The sequence below is a fragment of the Solea solea genome, chromosome 8 (assembly GCF_958295425.1).
Source record: "Solea solea chromosome 8, fSolSol10.1, whole genome shotgun sequence".
NCBI lineage: Eukaryota > Metazoa > Chordata > Actinopteri > Pleuronectiformes > Soleidae > Solea > Solea solea.
This window is the reverse complement of record NC_081141.1, coordinates 10754583-10777207: the sequence shown is the minus strand read 5'-3', so window position 1 is coordinate 10777207 and position 22625 is coordinate 10754583. Positions and strand designations below refer to the sequence as shown.

General features: G+C 39.7%; 1 protein-coding gene across 4 annotated transcripts in view; it reads left to right on the top strand.

The window, feature by feature from the left end:
* The first annotated feature begins 1261 nt into the window (after positions 1–1261).
* Positions 1262–22625, top strand: part of LOC131464427 (transducin-like enhancer protein 4) — a 34161-nt gene continuing 12797 nt past the window's right edge. For 2 of the 4 annotated variants that reach the window (XM_058636897.1, XM_058636894.1), the window contains exons 1-8: positions 1262–1927; positions 2312–2409; positions 4388–4451; positions 4555–4599; positions 13250–13312; positions 15098–15172; positions 17381–17582; positions 19632–19648. In XM_058636897.1, coding sequence (XP_058492880.1) covers positions 1883–1927; positions 2312–2409; positions 4388–4451; positions 4555–4599; positions 13250–13312; positions 15098–15172; positions 17381–17582; positions 19632–19648 — 609 coding nt within the window. In that variant the 5' untranslated portion in view covers positions 1262–1882. The remainder of the gene's footprint in view (positions 1928–2311; positions 2410–4387; positions 4452–4554; positions 4600–13249; positions 13313–15097; positions 15173–17380; positions 17583–19631; positions 19649–22625) is intronic. The other 2 variants (XM_058636895.1, XM_058636896.1) reach the window with 2 other exon arrangements.

The window sequence follows — 22625 nt, the reverse complement described above, 5'->3', positions numbered from 1 at the left end:
AAAAAAGAACAGATGTTGTAGACGTCTGTGTCTCTGAGCAGAATGAGCATCCATCTCTAGCTCCTGTTCAGGATGGTCAATTGGATAATTTGTGTTTTATCGTCAGGTTGGAGTTGGTGTAAGAGGCTCCAGATGAGATGGTTCAGCTCATCAGTGTATGTTGTTAAAATGCATGCCCATCTCTCAGACAGCACAGCTGGAGCCTGCACGGCAGCCTATATGAACCATATCAAAACAAGGTGTAATGGCAGTTTTAAAGATTTCATAATTTGCAACTTATGATATTTCCTGTCGCCTGTGTAACCCATAAACATCTTCTTCTTTTCCTTTCGGCTGCTCCCTTCATGGGTCGCCACAGCGAATCAACCTCCTCCATCTCACCCTGTTCTCTGTATCCCCCTCTCTCACACCAACTAACTTCATGTCTCTCTTATATGTATATATATATATATATATATATATATATATATATATATATATAGATATATATATACATATATATATATGTATATGTATGTAAAACAATCTTACAAAAACATTTTTAAACTGGTGTGTTGTGTGCAGTGTTTTGGTGCTCTGTAATACACAAAGGAAAATGAGTGTGTTCTGTTTTCATCACTGTCGATCCGACCTGGGAATGAATTGTGGGTGTAATCTCCTTCACTGAAGACAAAACCCACTATTTGAGCATTGGATTGTAGTGATTTTTTTGTCCAGTGTAAACTGTGGCTTAATATAATCCACATTTGCAGCATTATATAATCTAAACTGAATGAACAATTTACATTTAAACTGCTAACCTACTGTATAATTAACATCCTTATAGGCTGAGGTAAATGTGTGCGAGGTGAATGAGATTTTAATTGCAGGGTTGTAAGTGCTATCTGTGGACATAATAACAGATTGTTTTAATAGGCAATTCAATTAAAAATCGGGAAAAACATGAGACACCAAGGGGGCATATGTTCGCCTGTGCCTGGAAGTCTCCATAAAAAAAACACATAAGTCAACAGATAGTTTCCAGATTAATCCCTGTGACATCTTTTAGTACCAGCGCGAGTCCCCACGTGGGGAGTCTGCATAAATCTCCTCCTGATGGAGATGATTGGACAGGATGTGGATGATGGGCAGGAGGGTGGAGCACAAGATGGAGACTTTCCTGTTCTCATTGGTGTCCTTTAATGGACGCTCCTCCCTCTAACCGCACACCATTGGCTTTGGGGGCTTCGCGGAGGAGCCGGGAAGTTGTAGTTCTTTCCAGCAGACGCACATCTGTAGTGCTTGTTATCGACTAATACGAATTAAACTACACGTCCCAACGTCACGGTATGGGCTCTTATAATTGATGTGAATATGTAATTGCGCTCCTGTGACTGGTTGCTTGTAAATTTGCCTTCGCCGGATCAGACTTCCACAGTTACTGAGGTGGTCTCTCCTCCGTAGCCGCGCGAGGATGTTAACGTCAACGGAGGCTGCGGGAATCAACTGTTAACTGCGTGACGAAAAGACACCGTGGAGTCTGACATGGAGGAGTGGGGTCAAGATTTGACAGAAGTTAAGGGTCAGTAGGGAAAATTGAACGGAAACAGTGGATTCGTCAGTAGCGCACAGGGAGAATATCAAGCTTCGTGCGCACTGAAGAAGGCTCAAGACATTTTTGGACAAGACTCGTACAACTCCTGCTTTCAGCATCACGCTGAATGCTCTTTTGAAAATATCGTCGTGTTGTGTGTGACCCACCAAAGCTCCGAGAATGTTTTCGCTCTTCGTGAAACCTGTACGAACCCCGCAAACTGGGCACTGAGTGACCTTTTACGCACGGGAAGCGATCTGTGGCCACGTATTTGGTTTTCATGTGGATGAACTTTGCACGACATTTTTAATGATTCGTGATCTGAGCAAGATGTACCCCGCCGCCCGGCATCAGGTAAGTGCTGAGCAGCAACAGCAGCAGCAGCAGCAGCAGAGCCAGTGAGTGTGTCCAAAACCAAAACCGTGCGGATTAACAGCCGCGCGCCCTAGTGCGTAATCAGTTGAGATCAAGTTTCCACGCCACTGAGCGCTCACACGAACAATTGCGCTCATTGTCAAATTGCTGCAGCTGTGTGTGTGTGTGTGTGTGTGTGTGTGTGTGAGAGAGAGAGAGTAAAACCATAAGACCATCCTCCTTATCACAGAGGCTCATTGTCATCTATAGTCTCGCCTCTGTGTGTGTGTGTGTGTGAGTGAGTGTCTGTCTCGTGACCCTTTGGAGACTTTGGTGGCTCAGTTCTTCCTCTTTTCCCTCGAATGTTTTCTGGTTTGGGTTGAGGTCCCACACCAGCCGGGCCAGCCGTTCAAGTTCACCGTCACCGAGTCCTGCGACCGGATCAAGGAGGAGTTCCAGTTCCTTCAAGCCCAGTATCACAGGTGAGAGTTTGGAAAGAGCACAACATTGATGCTGTGTGGCAACATCCCCTCATTATCCATATGTTTACGAATTCAACTTTCTCCATTGTATCAATGTTTTAATGAAAAATGCGTCCAAATCTGGTTTCCATAAACTTTATCTTTAGGCTTTGGACCACTGGTCAGACAAAAGATATCCTAAACAGTCACCATGGACACTTACAATATGTGATATTCAACAAATCAAAACGTCCTAAATGTACTCTGTACAAAAAACAAATCAATAGATATAGAAAAATATTGCCTTTATATTAGATCAGTTAGTTTAATAACTGTGACATGGACCAGTCAGGTATACTCATAAACCATGGCCAAAATATTTGTCAAATGCATCATGTAGTGGCATTAATATGAGACAGAAAGTTTTTTTCTTGAAATGATTTTATCAAGTCATAAAACATGTAGTGTGAGATAAAAAAAATCTTAAAATATGATTCCCTTCACATCCTGTGGAAAGAGCAACACACTGTGAGTCCATGTTTGTCTCAGGTCTAACTCACCAGTGAACAAATGGCAGGTAAAACCCCATCAACCTTGGTCTGCACGTATCGCTCGGCAAGTGCAAGTGGTGTGAAATGCTTCTTTACCTCACATGATGAAGTGTGAAATACATTGCTCGGGAAAGGACCGTAAGCACGATGCCAATGCATAATAATCGCTGACCTCAGGCCCCCTTGTAATTATTCTCCAATCATCTGGTGAGATGAAGCGGTGGTGCGGTTTGCTGGAAAATCCTGAGGCTGAAGGAGATGAACCGTGGATAGCATCATGTGCTGCGTGTGATCAAACAGCTACATATCCACGAGGTCCTTTAAGAGCATGGGTGGATCAGATACACAGACTGAATATACGGCTAACACTTAGTCTGGAGAGTCTCTCTGTTTCTGTGGATGTGGGGCTCAATTAAGAAGAAATTAAACATCTCATTTTCAGTGATTCTGACCACTATACTGACAATTAGGGACGTGCTGCTTTATTTGTCTGTACAGCTTGGCATCAGCTGATATTTACCTTGTTGACTTAAGAGTTTAACAGCATGTTATTTAGGCTGTACTGAAAAATTAAGGTAATTCTAAATAAACAAGTCAATTATGAGGCTAAAAAGGTTCTAAAACTCTTATTTTTCATTGTTTGGATCCTTGTTAGTTGTATCCAGGGTCCATAAGATAAAACTAAACAGTACAAATACAAAAAAAACCCACAAAAACAGGGAAAAAAACCAAATTTAACCCATTTATTAAGCATAAATCCCACAGATTTGTAGTGATTGAAGGTACTTATAAGGAGCTGTTTAATCCATTTGTCATTATTCAAAGATAATGTAATAGGATGAATGGCTGTATAATGTAGGGACAATACTACGATTGACATGTACCTTAAATTAAAGCTCCAACATGCAAAAGCGATGACCAAATAAAAAGAAATGAATTTATGTGACATGTCAACATCCATAGTTTACCCCTGTACCACCTGATAAATTCTTCATAAAAATAAACAATGCACTAAACCACAGCGGCTTTCCAGTCGCAAAAAGCTTCGTCCGAAAGAGTTAAGCTTTTGTGTAACCATAGTTGTAAAATGGATCCTCATTATATGGTTGCTTTTCTGTTGATGGTGCAGTTTGCAGTTTCCACTCACACTGTAAGAATATATGATGAGGTTTGCGTGGGCGTCCATTGATCCATTAATTACTGTACCTGCTGAGTAAGTGTCTGCGTCTGCAGGGAAACGGGTGCGATCCAAGCATCTCTTTTTCTCCCATTTAGAAATCTAACAAAACAAGGTCGGTAGCGGACTGCACGTTGGACTCCGTCAATTTATATTTAATAAATGCATTTAATCATGAACTCTCTCATCTCTTGATGTCTCTTTTTCTTTGAGCATGTGTGAGGCTCAGTGTTACACATTTAATCATTTTGATTTTCCTGCTCTCTCACAGTTTGAAACTGGAGTGTGAAAAACTGGCCAGTGAGAAAACTGAGATGCAGAGACACTATGTCATGGTGAGTTTCACTGTGTGTGTGTGTGTGTGTGTTGTGTGTTTGTTTGTCATCTGAATGCACATTATTTGTTTGACATACAGTAATTGTAATTTTGTTTTTTCAGTACTATGAAATGTCATATGGACTCAACATTGAGATGCACAAGCAGGTAGGAAACATTATATTTTTTTATATAAATGTGTAAAAGGAAGGTTGCATGGTGGTGTGGTGGTTAGCACTGACACCAGAAATCCACAAGGTTCCCTGTCTGAATCCTGGTTCAACAGGGGATTGGCTCCAACTCCCCTCATGACCCTCACAGGATAAGTGGCAGAGAATGAATGAATGAATGAATGAATGAATGTGCAATTGAATTGAATCCGCACTGTCAGAGGAAAACAGGTTGTAGAAAAGCTCAGTGTAAGCTTTTGGTTTTAAATATAAATGTCAGCCACTGTGGTTTTATTAGTCCTATATTTTATACAAACTGGTGAGTTTATAGTTCGACACTGACGCTTGAGTGGAAGATATACAGTACATATGTCACTATCCTGAGCAAGACAGGGATGTTTATTGTGCCTCGCTGCTCTTTAAAAAAGAAAAAAAACGGGACCCAAACACCGAGTGGGAGGCGTTGTTTCAGGCTTCATGTCAGCAGTCCAGTGTCAGATCCACATCTGTGTGGAAGGGAGCATCAGGTCACCAGCTCTGACCTCTTATACACCAGAGTGCAGTTTTTCTGTCCGAACCTGACCAAGGCTGAGAGAAACTTTCCTTTACCTGTGTTTGTCCTGCCTGAAACGCAGCACATCGCTTTGATGTTGCGTTCATTCTCACAGAGCGCTTGTGCCCTTTAGGCTGAGACCTCGGTCTTCTACAGGGAACTGGGTTTGAGTCTGGCTTGTGGTTCTTTGCAGCTTGTTTGTACTTCTCTCTATAAGGCTTAAATTGCCCGAGAGATAGCTTTCGGCACAGGGGAGGTGCCAGATATTGAAAGTTCAGAAAAAATGGAAAAAACACTCACAGGACATTTTCTGGCCCTTTTGTGGTTAAAATAAGCAAAATAGTCCAGACTATACTAACATACGTGCATGGAACAGGATATAACCAACATGGAAAGAAGATTGATTTGATGTGTCCAATAAAGCACAAACATCACTGAACCTGATTCAAACCCAAATATCATTTCAAAAAACGTTTTCAGACTGAGGCAAAAAATCAGCTCCATCAGATTTCTGTTATTTTACAGGTTTGTGTTTCGTCACGGAAAACTGATTTGTTTACAATCCGAGAGAGACCTGCGTTAATAAGGATCTCTCCCATTTTAAGGGTGATTTGTTGCAGTGTGACTTTGAGTGGTAACTTCACATGTGAATGATAATTTGCATCAGTTTAATTGGCAGAGAAAATTGGCTGAAAAATGACTGGAGTGAATGAGGATTTGGCTTTTAACGAGCCTTTGCATTGCTGCTGCCTTTTTTTTTTAAACACTGAGGGTCATTAGCATAAATGTCTGTATTAACCACACATCAGCTGCCAGGCTAAATGGGCCACAGCTAAGCAGCTACACACTCATTTCCTGACAAATGGTATATGTGTGTGTGTGTGCGTGAGTGTGAGTGTGTGTGCACTTGTGTTTGTTACCTCTTTAGGACCTTTTCTGGCAACAACTGACCTTATCAGGACCAGTAGTCCTAATGGAGACCAAAACGTGGTCCTAATGAGGCAGAAACCCATTTCTGAGGAACTGGTTAAGTTTAGGCCAAGGATTTGTGTGTGTGTGTGTGTGTGAGTGTGTGTAAGGGGAGGGGGCGTGTGTGGTGTTTGCCCTTTATATTGTTGTGTGTGTTTTGTGTTCGTATGTATCTTTATTTTGTGCATGTGTGTATATGTGGGGTGTCTGTATAATAGCCTAGTTTACACATTGTCTTTGTGTATCCGTGTGTGTTTCCCCATGCGTACTCTGTATTTGTTTATTTAGTTTTGTGTGCACTATTTGTGCGTTTATGCACATAGTCTGTGTATATGTGTACGCGCCTGTATATTTTGATGTTTACGAGTGTGTGTGTGTCTGTGTGTGTGTGTTGGTCTAGTGTGTGTGCGCGCGCCTGCGTTTTGCACATGCAGCTTTTTTACTGGCACACCAATCAGACTTGTTTGATGAAATATGGGGTGTCTACTATAAATTCTGCTGCTGTGGCTGCTCTCTGTGGTGTGTGTGTGTGTGTGTGTGTGTGTGTGTTGGCGCATGTGTGTGTTTGTGTTTATTGAGCGAGAGGGAGAGAAAATAAAAAGAGATAAAACGTGGACGGCGGCGGCTCAGTGTGGTACCAACAAATTTCTGTCAGAAAACAGTTTTGGAGAGTGAATCTCTTATTTCTGCCAGCAGCCTGTGTTTTCTCTCTCTCTCTCTCTTTCTCTGAGTTTTGGAGGCAAATGAATTTGATATGCTGGTTGTTTGTGTGTATGTGTGTGTGTGCACCTTCTTATGGTACCATGCTCTGATGTTAATGTGTGCGTTCAATGTGACAAAGCAAAGTGTGTGGCTCTTTTAGTAGACACCAAGACTGAAGAGTGGAGTCGGTGGCGATGTTGTCGGTGGGTGGTGGGCTGAGATGGAAGAGGGGGGCCTTAAGGTAGTTGGTCCCTACTACCAAGGGAATTGCTAATATTGCTTGTTTAGCATTTTCTGAGGGTAATAGGCTCATTGATTTTTGGCTCTGCTCTCTGTTTTATTTACACAGAAGGGCTCTGGTTTCTGGGGAATGAAATGTACCAACGCTCGTTAAAGAGAAATTGACTCGTAGACGGAGGAGAGGATGGGCTGCGGGGGAGAGGGGAGGAGAGGGAGGAGGGAGGGAATGAGGGGTGTAGAGCACGGGACCGAGCTGCCAGAGGACAGATAATCAATTGCAAATTAGCGAGACTGAGAGAGGAATAAACCAAGCGAAGGATGGGGAGAGAAAAGAAAAAGGAGGAGGGAGGAGACAGTGGTGAAAGGAGGAAGCAGAAAAGACATTTTGATATTGAAGAATGACAGTTCCCAGTGAGATCCGATGAACCATTTTACTGCTGCGGATTAAGAGCCATTTGCTTCACTCGGTGGTCATGAAATGTAAAAGATGAAAAGCACATTAGAACCTTTAAATTATACAAATTGTGTTGTGATGATCTATGTTACGTTATATAGCTCTTTAGTTTGAATTTCACCTCTGTGTGCGACTGTGGGTATTACGGTGGTTTCAAGTCTCCACAAGTGGTCACAGAAGATTAAAGTCAGTGGTCCTAAGATATCTGTAGAAGATAAGAACATCCATCCAAACGTGTAACATCTAATGCTACAACTAGGCTTACCGACTGTTCTGTTTCCGTATTTAAAAGATAAAAGACGTGTTCCCTATTGAACATAAACGGAATAAACTTTGTACCTTATTCTTTAATAATCAAGTCAGTGCAAAGCCATGATAGAAAAATTACAGATTAGTCCACTAATAAAGATTGTGCCATTCCTATGAGGGAAAATCAAACTCTCCTCCTGCTGTCAGGCCCTCTCCATCTGCCTGTCATTCATTCACTATCCAACAGAAAATGGGCACTTTTAATTGGTCGTCCAAATCACTGTGAGTCCTGTGTTTCGTAGCAACGGAGACGCGGTGAGATGTAAAGGTAAAATGGCGACAGGATGAAAATAAAGAGGATTGTAAAAATAAAATTAAATGATTATATCGATTCAAACTCATATTTGGGTAATAGAAAGTTTCCTATAGCTACAACCAAGTATGTGACCTACAGTGTCTCCAGTTAAGTATTTTTAAGATAACCATTGTTTATTTTTACGTTAACAGTCAAGTGAGAAGAAGTAAGTACACGACTGATGTGAGTAATATGAATTGATATCTTATAGCAAATATTTTAAACATGCATTAAGCAAAAAAAAAGTTTTTGAGTTTTAAATTCCACTGGTTAAATTGACTGGTTGTATCCTTTGTGGTTCCAGTGCTTAATATACAGTAATCTTGGCTTTTTTTTTTTAATACTAAATGATTCGGTTTTGGTCACATCGTATTTACCTTACAGGTTCACTATCCAAGTTTGGTGCCTGAGCTGTTTACATGAATCCTAGTCTCCTCCATAGATTCCCTTTGTCGCTCAGCAAGCTTGGAAACTAAAAAACAAAAAACATATGTAGTTGTTGACATGTGTGTTCATGCACAGTTTAATCACAGCACACATTTTAAGATACCCAGTATTGTAACGATCGTGTACTTTCTAGAGGCTATTAAAAACAACTAAATGTCTCTCTTGTGAAAATTTGCATCATGAAATATTAAGCTCTCATTCTCCTCCCTGTCTCCCATATACCTGTGTAGCTCTGTCTTTCACACACCCACACACACACACACACACATGCCATCACAAGGGGATACAGCCGGTGTATGGCGGGGTCCATTAGGTGTATTAGCTGGTGGTGAAAAGTGGTGCTGATGTGGTGTTTACAAAGCTCCACAGGGGAGATGGACATGTGATCTTCTACCTGACCCAGTCTGACTCCAGGCTCTTGCCTGCTCTAATTTCTTTGTTGTGGTAAGAGTTGACATGGGACCATGAAGGATGTTTTTTCTCATTATCATCGACTTGTTTATTGTTAAAAGCTGTTTTTTTTTTGTAAAGAGATGCAACAAGCTGACAGATTACAAGCAGGTAATAATAATGAAGGCATATTCAGTGGGATATTGCACTTTAGCCTTTTACGCATCTGTTTGCAGGCACTATTTATTGCACATTGTTGATGTGATCACAAAGAGCATTTGGAGGAGTATTTCTTCAGTGACTCACATATGAGGTCAAAGATAAATTCACTGCACATGTTCTTACCTCAGAGGCTGTCAGGCTTTATGTACCCACAGAGTCCTCTAATCTATCAATAAACTCAATGAATCGACCCGCTGTGAGTTCCCAACCTCAGACGACCGTCTGGACGTTTGTTTCTTATTATTTATTCACCGTTCAAACAGTGACGGGTCTGGGTCAGAGTTAAGATCTGTTCTCTGCAGATTCAAATTCTCTAGGTTTTCATAAACCTCAGGACATTCTTTGAGAGAATGGGGCTCCTGGGAGCTCTGCCTTTTCACTCCGGTGTCTGCGCTGTGTTTGCCAAATAGGCTGACATCACTGCACTCCGGCCGACCGTCACGATTGTTTGCCACTGATGTAAAATGTCAGCTGAAATTGGTTGTGTTGCCTCGTGGAAAAGCATCTCCATTTCCTTTTCTGCTCCAGTGCTTTTGTTTCCGTCTCCGTGCCAACACTTCAAGGTCAGCTCTTCAAAATAAACTGACTGGTGGTTTATTGTAGAGATGGTAGATCTCCATCTTTACAATTTATCTCCGTAGCCATAAAGTCTGATTGTTTACTACTTATTTAATACAGATAATCACAGTAATATTACAAAACAAACATAATGTCACAAAAGTAATGCAGTGTTACAAAAACATTAAACAAGAGTCTACAATGGGATCTTGGGGATTATTATTATTATAATGGGATTATTCAATTAATCAATTACCAAATGAATCGTCAACTATTTAGATAATTGATTAATCACTTTGAGTGTTTTTTCAATAATTATAACAAGCATTCTTAAATGTGAATTTCTTTCTGTTTCTTCACTTCATATAACAAAGAAATTGTTAAAACGGGATAATTTTGGTTTGTGGACAAAAGACGTTTGAGAACATCGTCATTTCCAACACTTTTTTAAATGATTTTTCCCATTTTTCGAAATATCCTGACATTTTACCGACCAAACAAGTACTCAAGTAACCGAGAAAGTAATTGACAGATGAACACATTATGAAATTAATCATTAGTTGCAGCCCTAATCACAAATGAGATATTATGGCTTTTATCACCTTGAGCAATAAGATCATATTGTTCCATCCCAAATTGAATGTCATGTCAAATTGAAATGATTGTACTGTTCCTTTTGAGTGATATGCAGTTCTAAATTACTCATATTACTCGGGATGCACAATATTGGACTTTTTGCCAATATTCGATATGCTGATATATTGGGAGCCGATAACCGATACTGATATATAAATCTTTCCTTTTGCCCAACTGTAAATATCATTTAGTCTCTTCTGTAGTTAAATTAACATAATATTACATACATATATATACATATGTTGCAGTAGATAGCAGTAGGTAGGTAGTAGGTAGCAGCTTTTTCAGTATACTATTTTAGTCGTTAGTCATATCTTGGCATCTTGACGTGTTTGCTGATATCAGATTATACTTGCCGATAATATCGTGCATCCCTACATATTACATTACACATGACAGAAATCATGTACTTGTTGTTCTAGATTAGTTAGTTCTCAGTCAGTAATTATGAGTAAAAACAGCTGATAATGCACGTCACCACCTCACATCAGGTGAGAGTTCTGAGGAAGGCAGAAACTGGTTAACAAGGTAAAGGAAAATGTACTGTTGTCTAAAGAAGTTCAAACAGTAGACACAGTGAACTTTCACAATATAGTAAGTATGAGACTTTTAATGAGGACACTTTTACTTTAAAGCAGTAATGAAGTGAAGTTAAAAAAAGGACATATGTGTAGTTTTGGTGAAACCTGCTGAAACACCTGATGTTTGCAGTTCATGTTTTCAATATAAACTTAGAATGGAGTGATGTTGTCATAATTGGGGCGTTGCCTGGCAGCCCTCTTATGTTTGAGTGGATGTGACACCGTGAACCTCACCACTGTGTCTGTCTGTGCTGTCCTTTCACCGTCTCTTTGAATATCTATGCCAGATGAGAGGGAATAGTCCTTGCACTCACTCCTTCAGCCTCAGGGTTTAGTGTTAGAAGGAAGATCCCCGTCTGATTCCCCAGCTGTAAAATACTCCGTTTGTCCTCGTTTCCCCTCAACACCCAAACACTAACATTGCTTTAGTGGCGTTTCTCTGAGGCTAATATGCACTGGGCAGCTGAAAAAGGGCATGTGTGCACAGCAGGTCTTCCATGGATAAATATTAAATACTGTATAAGATGAAAATGTCAGTGTTTTAGATTGTGTGTGTGCAGCTGCAGCTCCGACTTAATCACAGGTAAGACAAACTGCAGCCTTCCCTTGTGTCCGACACTAAATGGCTGCTTAACCTCCGACAGTCAGTGCTCACGTGTCTTCTGTCTCACAGAAGTGTCTTCTTTATGTTCACAGCTGCAAGAAGAGAGAAAGTACTTGTTGTAAAAAAAAAATATCAACACAATAATTGATTTTCTGACAGTAAGCTAAATTAAACACCTAGCATCCTTTTGACTACATTCTCTGTGGCGATGCAACTCATTGTGTTGCTATTGTTCTGATACTGAATGAGTTCAAACTCACATTTCTGAATATAAATTATAGTATTTTCATGTCTAGAGATGTGTGTATTAACTTTGTTGTGTGGAAATTAGGAAATTAGAGTGATGCTATTATCCATTTCCTTAGCATAGCATCAACATCACAGTTTTTGTGATGTTGACAAAGGCCCAACATGTTGGTCTCGACCTGTTGTCTGCTGCTTGATGGATTTTTTTGTTCCTCTGTGAGATGTCACCACAGGCCCTTTCACCTCCTGGTCACATGCACACTTTGTTTTCTGCTCAGAATGTGCAAATATAAAGTTTACTTTTGGTTTGCCAAAAAAATAATATAAAAAAAGCCTTTTTTTTACCTGGAAAACCAGACTAGACAGTGTCATAATTAATATCTGAAGAGTTTTCTCAAATTTGTAGACACTGTTGTGCTCTATATGCCAACATTTCCCACACATATTAATCACCTGCAGATAGTGATACCATAATGTTCACCACAGTTTAAAACAAATGGAAGAAAGTTGTATTATTTGGAAAGACAAAGATTTACAAAGATGATATTTGTCCCTGTGTGCCCATTCGTCTGCGTTTCTTTGTGAGTCTGACTCTTTTATCTGTGTTGGTGTTTGTGTTCGAGTTGCACTGCAAGCGCACTCCCTGTGGGACAGTGGATCAGGCAATTTCCTGTTGCAAAAAAAACCTCCTGTCTGATGTGAGAGAGAGAGAGAGAGCGAGAGAGAGAGAGAGAGATTGCTGTATAATCTTTAAAGCCAACCCTTGGGTTCAGTAAAAACATCTGATGAATACAGAGGAGGCTGTGTGTGTGTGTGTGTGTGTGTGTGTGTGTGCGTGTGTGCACCACACACACCTGCCACAGTCTTGACAGGTTTGTATCAGTGGGTTTGCTCTCATGGCCTGTAGGGCCTTCTGTGACCACTGATACCAGAGCAAAGTTCACGCCAGTGCTGCTTATACGCTGTAAATCAAGGTTTTAACATGAGCTCCTCGGCAAATCTTTCAAGTCCTGGGTTTATATTCCCAGATTATCCATTCGACTGATACTGAATGATGTGCAGGCAATGCAGCTGTAAGTTAATTAAACAGGACACAGACATCTTTCTTTACAAGCACTATGGTGCTGTTGTGCTTATCTGATGGGAGGGGCTTAGGGCAGATCATTGTGAAAGTTAGACGGGACTCTAATCAGCGGTTTTTCTAGCAATCCTGCCCTCTGCCGCTGTAATGGGATTGCAGTATGATTATAAATACCGCACATCAGATAACTATTGTTTAATTTGAATTGGACCTATGGGAATATTAATGTTTGTACATTTTTAAGCACGTCAAACTGTAATGATGTGTGGTTGTGTGTGGAGGATGACTGTATGATGCTTGTCTGTTGGTTCAATTTGAAGATGAATATGTATTTTTCTGTGCTCACCGCGGTTTCTTGCAGGCGGAGATCGTAAAGCGGCTGAACGCAATCTGCGCCCAAGTCATTCCCTTCCTCTCTCAAGAGGTAAGACTCAAACATCTCTGTCAGTGTGAGTAAAGACTTAGGTGGAGGTTGGTCGATGAGAGAGAGAACAAGAGAAGGAGAGATAACAAAAAAGACGCAAGAGAGAGCCGATCATTCCACTGAACAAATTAAATAAAATTGTGGGGGGGGGGTTGAGACAAATTCTGAGGCAAAACAGTAGATTATCCTGGGCTAATCCTCCCTGCTCTGAACTTATTAAATGTCTCCCACTGACATATGCATACACCAGTGGCTGTGTGTGTGTTTGTATTCATCCACCTGAATGCACATTGTATTTATGTTAAAATACACTGTAAGCATGTGGGTACACAGAGTGTAAGAAGTGTGTAGAATGTGTGTGTTTAGCTGATAAACCATTCTCTGGTGGAATTAGAAGTGTGTATGTGTGTGTGTGTGTGTGTGTGTGTGTGTGTGTAAGGGTGGGAACAGCAGGAAGGAGTGAGTGTGGACACCAAAGCTCTACTCCAGATTAGCCATGGATTAGGAGGGTTTAGCGTGGATTAGGAATAATGGCATTAGACAGTGGTGCTGCTACACATCACTGAGGCTCACAGAGAGGAGGCAGCTTTTACCGCTTTGTTCTAAAACACAGGCTCGTCTGGTGACAGTGCACATGAAATATAATACTATCATATTGTTTCTGTGAAAAGCACTGAATTGTCAAAAATACCAAACAATTAGGTAATCCAGGACTCACAACACAACAAGATGAAATAAATAGAGCAAGAACAGGGACCATAACATAGCAGAACACATGGAATCAGGATAGACTGACAAAGACTGGGGAGAACGTAGACCAGACACATGAACGCAGAGAGATCAGTGAACACAGGTGAATCACGTCAGGGCAGTGCAGACAGTCACCATGGAGGGAACACAGGACAGGACACATGACGTAAAAAAACAAGGAACTCACGTTAGGAAGAACAAAGGAAAACAAAACCTGAGGGAACCAGGGAAAAAGAAATAAAACCCCCATGTTTATGACAGAAAAACATCACCTGGAGTAACCCAGGGGTCATGTTTCAGGGGTCACGACATGCATGTTTGTAGGAGCTTGTTGTTTCATTTTGATTTCTTTAGTTTTCCTGAGTGAATAATAATAGGAGAAAAATAGATAAAAATAATCCAAAAGTCAAAGAGTTTTTCATTATTGTTGTGTCAGATAAAGGCGTCTGTATCAGCAAACAATAACGAGGATAACAATGCATCTGTTGGTGAATTGACATGATATAGTGATGGATATTTATTGAGTGGTTGCATTCTTGTTGAAGCTGTTTTGACATTAACACGTTGACAAAAAAGGTCAGTGTTTAACTAATTAAGTAACTAAGTCACTATTACAGAGAACACATGCACACATGTATCAGTAAATATACAGTTTATATATATAATACAGTTTATCTTGAAACCTTCTCTGGACCTCCACCTGTTTGTATTTCAAATCCTAACCTTAAAGTGTAAATTATCTTTCACCAACTAGTATGTGTGTGGTATTTAACCTGGATGTGGTCAGAACCTTGGATTTTAAGAACATACATGTTAATTAATAACATAATTATGTAAACATATATAACATAAAGTATTTTTGTGTGGTAACTGCCAGTTGGACGGCAGATACAAGAAATAAGGTGGTTCATAAGTGTGTGAAGCATTGCCATCTTTCTTATTTTATCTGAGAAATATGTTTGTAAGATGTGTTGCGGTGACTTTTGTTTGTCCATACCTTTTAATTATTCCTGCCTCTCTCTGTGTCTCTCTTAGCACCAGCAGCAGGTGGTGCAGGCGGTGGAGAGGGCCAAGCAGGTCACCATGGCTGAACTCAATGCCATTATAGGAGTGGGTGTATTGCTTACACACACACACACACACACACACACACACCCACACACACAGCTTTGCACAGCTATCATTTTAATTGACTGCATTGACTTCCATTCATTTGAGCAGCATAAACAAAACATTAGCCCAAATTTTAACCATCACCACTTAATACATAACACTAACCTTAAACTAAACATAATTCAAATCTTAACCCTGAACTGAATTAAGCCAGTTCCTCAGAAATTCTGAGATTCTGACTCATTAGGACCAGGTCAGTGTTTTTGCCACACACACACACACACATTCATGTGCAACATTCTTAGTGAGGACGCTCATAGTCATAATATATCCCCAGTCCCTTACCTAAACCATTACAACTAAATGCCTTACCTTAACTCTTTACCCGAGCCTTACCAAAACCCAGGTCTAACCCTAATCTTGAAACCAAGTCTTAACCCCTAAAAAGCCCTTTTGTTTTTGGCCAAAAGTTGTGAGGATCTGCTCCTCACAGCGTTTTAACTCAGAACACAGAGCATTTTGGCCGTTTTTTTCCAGTACTATGTTTAAACATACAGAGGGTATAAGAAATATATATATATGTGCAATATAGAGTGTCTTATATCCTTTTTTTCAGCACAACCTAGGCAGTCTGATGAAAAGTATCTCTCATTTTCACCAACTATATAAACACACCCGAGTAAAAAGAACTCAAAATGTTTGAAATCAGATTGAATTTGTGAAATTTGAAAAATACGTCACAGTTCAAAGTTCACTTGGCTCGTTTTTATGAACAAAAAGAAAAGAAAAACTGTCTATTTTGTGACTTCTGCACAATTATTGCTACTTTCTATCACTACTAAAAATGTGATATAGAATGAATCGTAACTTTGACTCACATAAGAAGACGAAAACCCCCCCACCCCCACATTTTTTAAAGCCTGAACATGTGACCTATTAAGTATACATTTACGTTACATATGCATACACACGCACTCTAAAATCAAGGTTGTGAGGCAGTGATACAGGCAGAGTAACAGGAAGTATTGTGAGGAAGAACCAGCAGTGCTTTGAGGCATGCTTTTAAAGACATTACATGGATTACAGGCTTTCACCTCAGGTAGTGAAGAGACAGCCACTAACCAGAAGGTCATTCCATGTGTTGAAGTGTGTAAAAAGGCAGCATTGTGTGAAAAATGTGGAACAGAAAAAAACATGTAGGCACATAGACAAATATAGAAATGTCTACTTAATGGATGGAGAAAAAATTAGTTTTTTTACTACTACAATGGAGGTTTAATGAACGTTTCATGTGGGATATTTTACTTTAACATGACATATACTGTAGACACAATTCCAGTCTTGTATAAAGTACCTAAAAGGGATACTTGAGTTAAAGTACAAGAAATGACTCACATATTACTATATTACTTGAGTAAGTAAGTCTTAAAGTATATGATATTTACTGTACTTGAGTATCAAATGTCATTTTCTGACATGAAGTGTACTAAAGTTTTAGAAGTAAAAGTAAGGAGTGAGGAGTTAGAATTGAGTGATGGAAGCTCAGTGGTAGAGTTATCTTGTAGGTTCGATTCCCCTCTCCGCCAGTCTATGTGTCCTTGGGTAAGACACTTAACTCCATGTAGCTGCTGACAGCATGTGAATGGGTATGAAAAAAAATACATAATGCACTGTACGTAGATGGGCCGTATTAATGTGAGAGTGAATGGTGAATGCTTTAAATACAGAACTGTTCTCCTTCTGATTTTATTGGGTAGTAACCAATAGAATTCAGGGCAATCTATGGGTGTAAATGTACACAATGTATCTAGGAAATGTAGTGGAGTAAATGTAAAAGTTGCTAGAAATATTAATGTCAAGGAGACTTTCAAAACAGAACAAACCAATTGATTGGTTATTAGATGTGATATATTACCTTTACATTACAACAAAATGTCCTGTGTCAATCCACACTAGTAGCTCCAGCTGGCATCATGTCAACACAACAACGCTCCGTAGCTGTGAAAAAAATCATATCACACCCATTACATTTTTATTTTTATTTTTTTTTATTGAAGATATTGCCGTCAGCGTCTGTTATGCAGCGCTGGCCAGGAAGTCACTGGGGTTATTTTTACCCTCCTTTGCTATCTTCATCCCTGCTGCTTGTTATGTCTTCTGCCAACATCCAAGCGTAGCTTTGAACAGTGTTTCTGTGTGTTTCAGCAGCAGCAGCTCCAGGCCCAGCACCTCACGCACGGCCACGCCATTCCTGTCCCCCTCACACCGCACCCAGCCGGCCTCCAGCCCCCTCTGCCCCCTGGCACCAGTACTGCCAGTCTGCTGGCGCTCTCCTCCGCTCTGAGTCACCAGCTGCCGCTCAAGGACGAGAGGAAACACCATGATAACAGCAGTGAACACGTGAGAGGTAAGGTCCGCTCTGTGTGTATCACGGTGTTGGCGTCTCCGTGTCTAGAACAGGTCTTAGCATGCATCACTGATTTAGATTTTTTGTTGTTGTTTGGTTTCTTTCTCCTGCATTTTTATTTAATAAAGATATTAACTTAAATTAATAAGATGGCAATGTACACTGGAGTCTCAAAGTCTGAAACCAGTCTCAGACTTCTGACCTGACTGTTGCATCATACATAATTCTATCTTTTGTTTTTCATCATTCAAATTTGTGTCATATTAAAATGACAGCAACTGATAGATTAGATAAAAGCTCTGACATACAGTAAACATCCCTATGTAATACATTTTTACAGTGCAGAAACCTGGGCTGTTTTATTTTACTCATGCAGATGCCAAATATGTTAAATAGAAATAAATGCTAATGCTTTGTTCAGTTAATGATCCCGGACCCATTCAGTAGTTAAAGGTGTGAATTATTGCCCCACTCGCACTGTTTGGTGTCTAGTTGTAAGTGCTCTGAATGAACAGCTGTTAAAAACTGATTTGTCATTCTGTCATTTTAATTGGTCAAAGCAGGATTGTGCACAACGACGCGAGTGAGGCCTCGTTTTCAAGCAGAACATACAGAACGACACTGATTCTTCTGTCCTTTAAGGACCAGCATTCAATTACTACACAGGGATTATGTGTGTGTGTGTGTGTGTGTGTGTGTGTTGAGAGGCTTTTTTCAAAGAGCAGCAGAGGACTTAACATTGCCCTGGAGCTGAAGTAAAGCTAACAAATGATAGCTCAGGTTATGCACACACCTATTAGGAGCTCAGTTGGTAACAGTTCCATCCCCAGCTGAGGTAAATGCATTTCTTTACACTTGTAAATGCTGCAATTTTACTGCTAACGTTCCTGAATCTGCAGCCTTTTTGCACAATATCCCCTAAAAACACCCAATCACAAACATCTACGATGTCTAAGTATGCAAATACTCGTATTATTCTGTAAACGGGTCAGAAAATCAAAAGACTGAACCAAGAAAATCTCTTAAAATGTGTTTGCACACATTTATTATTACATTTTCAAGTTTTTATCACACAGTTTATAAATGGGCAGCAGGCTCTGTTGTCTCAGAATATTTGTCACATCAATGTCAAAGCTGAAGTATTTGCTGAAGCCGGTTGTGAGATTCATGACTTTTATTTTGACACTTCAGTCACCAGCAAGTTATAGTCGAGCGTACACATGACACATCAGTCTTATATGATGATAAATATTAGTCAACAATTGATATGCAGTACATGAGTGATGCTCGAGATGAGTTATACAGAAGGCTGAGCTGAGAACAGACTTGAGTTCATTGAGAGACCTTGCTGATTTCTCTGCCTGAGATCAAAAAGAGACTCAAATGTTTAGGAAATGATTATATTTTTTGGGGCATTGTGCATTTTTGGTTCTGGAGGAAAGACTGAGAAACAAAAAAAAAACAAAGCTACTGGGAGATTTCATTTCTAAATATCCTTTCCTCTGGCTGATTACACAAAGTCAGCATCGTACGTACAGTGCTCCATGCAGCAGGAGCGAGCAGCCACACACTCACACACACTCACAGTGAAAACATGGCTACCAGCATGGACTTGGTCTTCAGAATACCAAACAAAGTAGTAAAGTTGGTAACCTGTGGGCAGCCCGTGGCCAAGTGGAAAGGGAACTTGACTTGTAACCGGAAGGTCGCCGGTTCAAATCCCCACCTGGCCAAAAAGGGCTGCGGTACCCCTGAGCAAGGTACCCAACTCCTAATGCTCCCCGGGCGCTACTCAGTGTGGCAGCCCACTGCTCCTAATTCTAGGATGGGTCAAAATGCAGAGGAATACTTTCCCTAAGGGGATTAATAAAAACTAACTTAAAGTAGTAGTAACTGATTTAGCATTGCTGGATTCAGTGGCCTGTTTAATTAATACGTTACCCACAAGCCACGTGGCCACCAATGAGTTTGTACTTTTGCAAGTGTACTTCATATATTAAATGCTTTAATCCTTTGCTTTTTCTTTTTTCTATCCCATCGCCTCCTCAGACAGAGACTCAGTCAAGGTAAGTGTTTTTTTATATATATATATATATATATATATATATATATATATATCAACCTGCAACACAAATAAAAACACTAACAAATGAATCGATTCATGGATTTTGCAGACACCTGAAATGTAATTTATCATCAGTTACATCTGCCTTACTACTTTAAAACTGTAAACTATAAAACCTCATATATATATATATGTATATATATATATATATATATATATATATATGTATATATATATATAACTTATGATTGACACATGGTATGATTCTCTTGTTGTATCCTGTGTTAAATTCATCAGGTTACGATTGTGTTATGTCACAATGAATTATTTTGTTGTATGTCACTACATATTTGTAAGGCTGTATGAATGATGCTACATTTTTTTATGGTTTATAACAACAGAGATTTCAAATAATATATTAAATATGGAATTTTCTTTTTTCAGATTTTCATATTCAGATATAATATAAATATATATGTATATATTCACATTTATTATCAATTTAAAAAGTATTCACGTTTATTTGAAAAAAAAATCTTTTTTTTACTTACTTCCAATGTTAATACTTTAAATGCATTTCTTAGAAATCCCGGTGTAAAAGTGCGCACCCTCCGATTCCACTTGTGTATTTATATATTCTGCACTTGTCCCGTGCTGCATAATCATTTATTTTAAATATCTGATTTGTGAAAAATGTGCCCAATAGGAAGAAAAAAAAGTGGAGGAAAGAGAAACCCCAAGAAGAAATAAAAAGAAAGAGAAATAAATAAATAAACACAAGCACGAGTCTGGTTAGTGAAGGAAGGAGGGAGTGAAAAAGAGGCAGTGAAACAGATCAACGTAACAACCAGAGCTTGCCGTAATTAGTCCCTTAAGCTGAGCTTTTTTCCCAGGGCAAACATTTGGTTTGTTGAATACTCAATGAGCAGATTAGCATTTCTTTATTCAAGCAGCTCACACACACACACACACACACACACACACACTGTTCTCTGGTGTTTTGGAAAAGGTTCAGAGAGGAGGAATGTTTTAATATGTTATCTTCTGCCCCCCATGTAGTCTATCCTCCCCCACAAACTCACACTCAGAGCTGTAGGCTTCATAATAGGAGTGATAAGCTGTGTGTGTATGCACGTTTGTTTGTCTGTGTGTGTGCGTGCGTGTGCGTGTGTGTGCGTGTTGCATTGTCAAAAACGAGTGGTAAAGAAAGAAAGAGCAGAATGATAAATGCCCTTCATTAGCACACACCGAACACACACCCACACATGTGCACATGCTGCTCTTTGACATGGCGGCCAACAGTCACTTCATGAAACCAATATGCCCCTTGTCAGTGGTCTACAGTTGCCTTGGCAACAGTCCACAGGTTACAGTGCAGTGTGTGTGTGTGTGTGTGTGCATGCACATGCATGAACATCTGTACTTTAATGTCCTTGGCGTTAGTTCCTCACACACTGACAGGTGAATGTGAGTGCAGACATAATGTGTGCATTAACAAGACTGCATTGTTGCTGAAGGAACTTAATTTAAGTGTGATTATTAATAGTTTATTGAGATTTTGTGTTAGTCTGCACTCCTCATAGGTAGTGCGCACACTCTCCACTAATAAGCTGATGGAAATCTATGTACCAAAGAACAAGAACAATGACAAATTTCTCCAAACAGATCTAAGAATAAGCAGTTATTTATGTAGTCATAGCGTGTTCATTGACGGCTTCTCCTCAGGCCTGTTGTTGTTGTCAAGTGGGATTGAGTGCACTCATCAAATTACTCTATTCCAGTTAATTATTGGTTCAGTTACTGAATCAATGCCATTGACTTTTGCTTGTTTTTTTTTTTTGTCCTCATGAATCTTTGTTGCTCCCTTTGAGTCCTCTTGATGAGTTACTGTCAAGTGGAAAGAGATGCATTCAGTCAGTTGCTGACTGTTGAAATGACCTTAAGTGTAATCACTCAAGAGATGTCGCCCTCTAACAGAGTCTCCATCTTTGATTATATACTGGAGAAAAGCTGGAGAAATGAATTCTTAATGAGGCCTCTTTCAGGTTTAGATTGACCTTTACAATGGTTTGCCCGTTGCTGTTAACACGCTGCAGCTTAATCACTGCACTCACACTCAAAGCACTTTTTGGACTTTTGATTTGCCATTAAAAAAAAAAAAAAAAAAAAAAAAAGACATTACTCAATTCTCGATTGGATGCTGTTTTTAAAAATCCTACATGCAGTCCAGTGCACTGTCTAGGCTTCCTGTGCTGTGTTGTCTTTACAATAAACAAATTGGGTCGAACCAAGACGTAACCCAATGTGACGTCATCATTGGTGAAATTGTTTGTTTGCTTTTAAAAACTGGAAGAGATGCATGTGGATGAGAGGGTGAAGCTAGGGAACAAGTGAGGGGTGGATCGTACTAAAAACTTGGCTGCTTTTTGTTTTTTTCCCTTTAAATAGGACCAAAAAATTGACATTATGGACATTGTAGTGAGTTAAAGAAGAGCTGAGTGACTGAGACCATAAACACCTCATTATTTATAAATCATGTGAGAGGTAGAGCCACTTTCTCATAGACTTACATACCAGTGGACGCCTCTACTGACCATTCAAGAGAATACAGGTTTCAGGCACTTCCATATTAGCGACATCTATTATTTATACAATTCAAGATAAACCCATCAATGCTTTGATATATAAGCAAACAAAAAATACAAATTATAATTATTATTATTAGTGTAATTTGGTCTTCATTTACATCCATTTCTCTGATTATTAGACGGACATAAAGGACTGTTTTTGGGTAGTCCAAAAAGGACAATGGTGGAGGTTACACACGTACATTATCAGGACTTGCAGAATCCATTAGGAATAGGAGGCAGATACAATTATGACATACTTGTAAATTAATAGCTTCATCCAGCAACACTGCACAGTTCTTTACACTCACAGTGCCGGTGCTGCCGGCGCAGCCTTCATTTGTCTCCGTT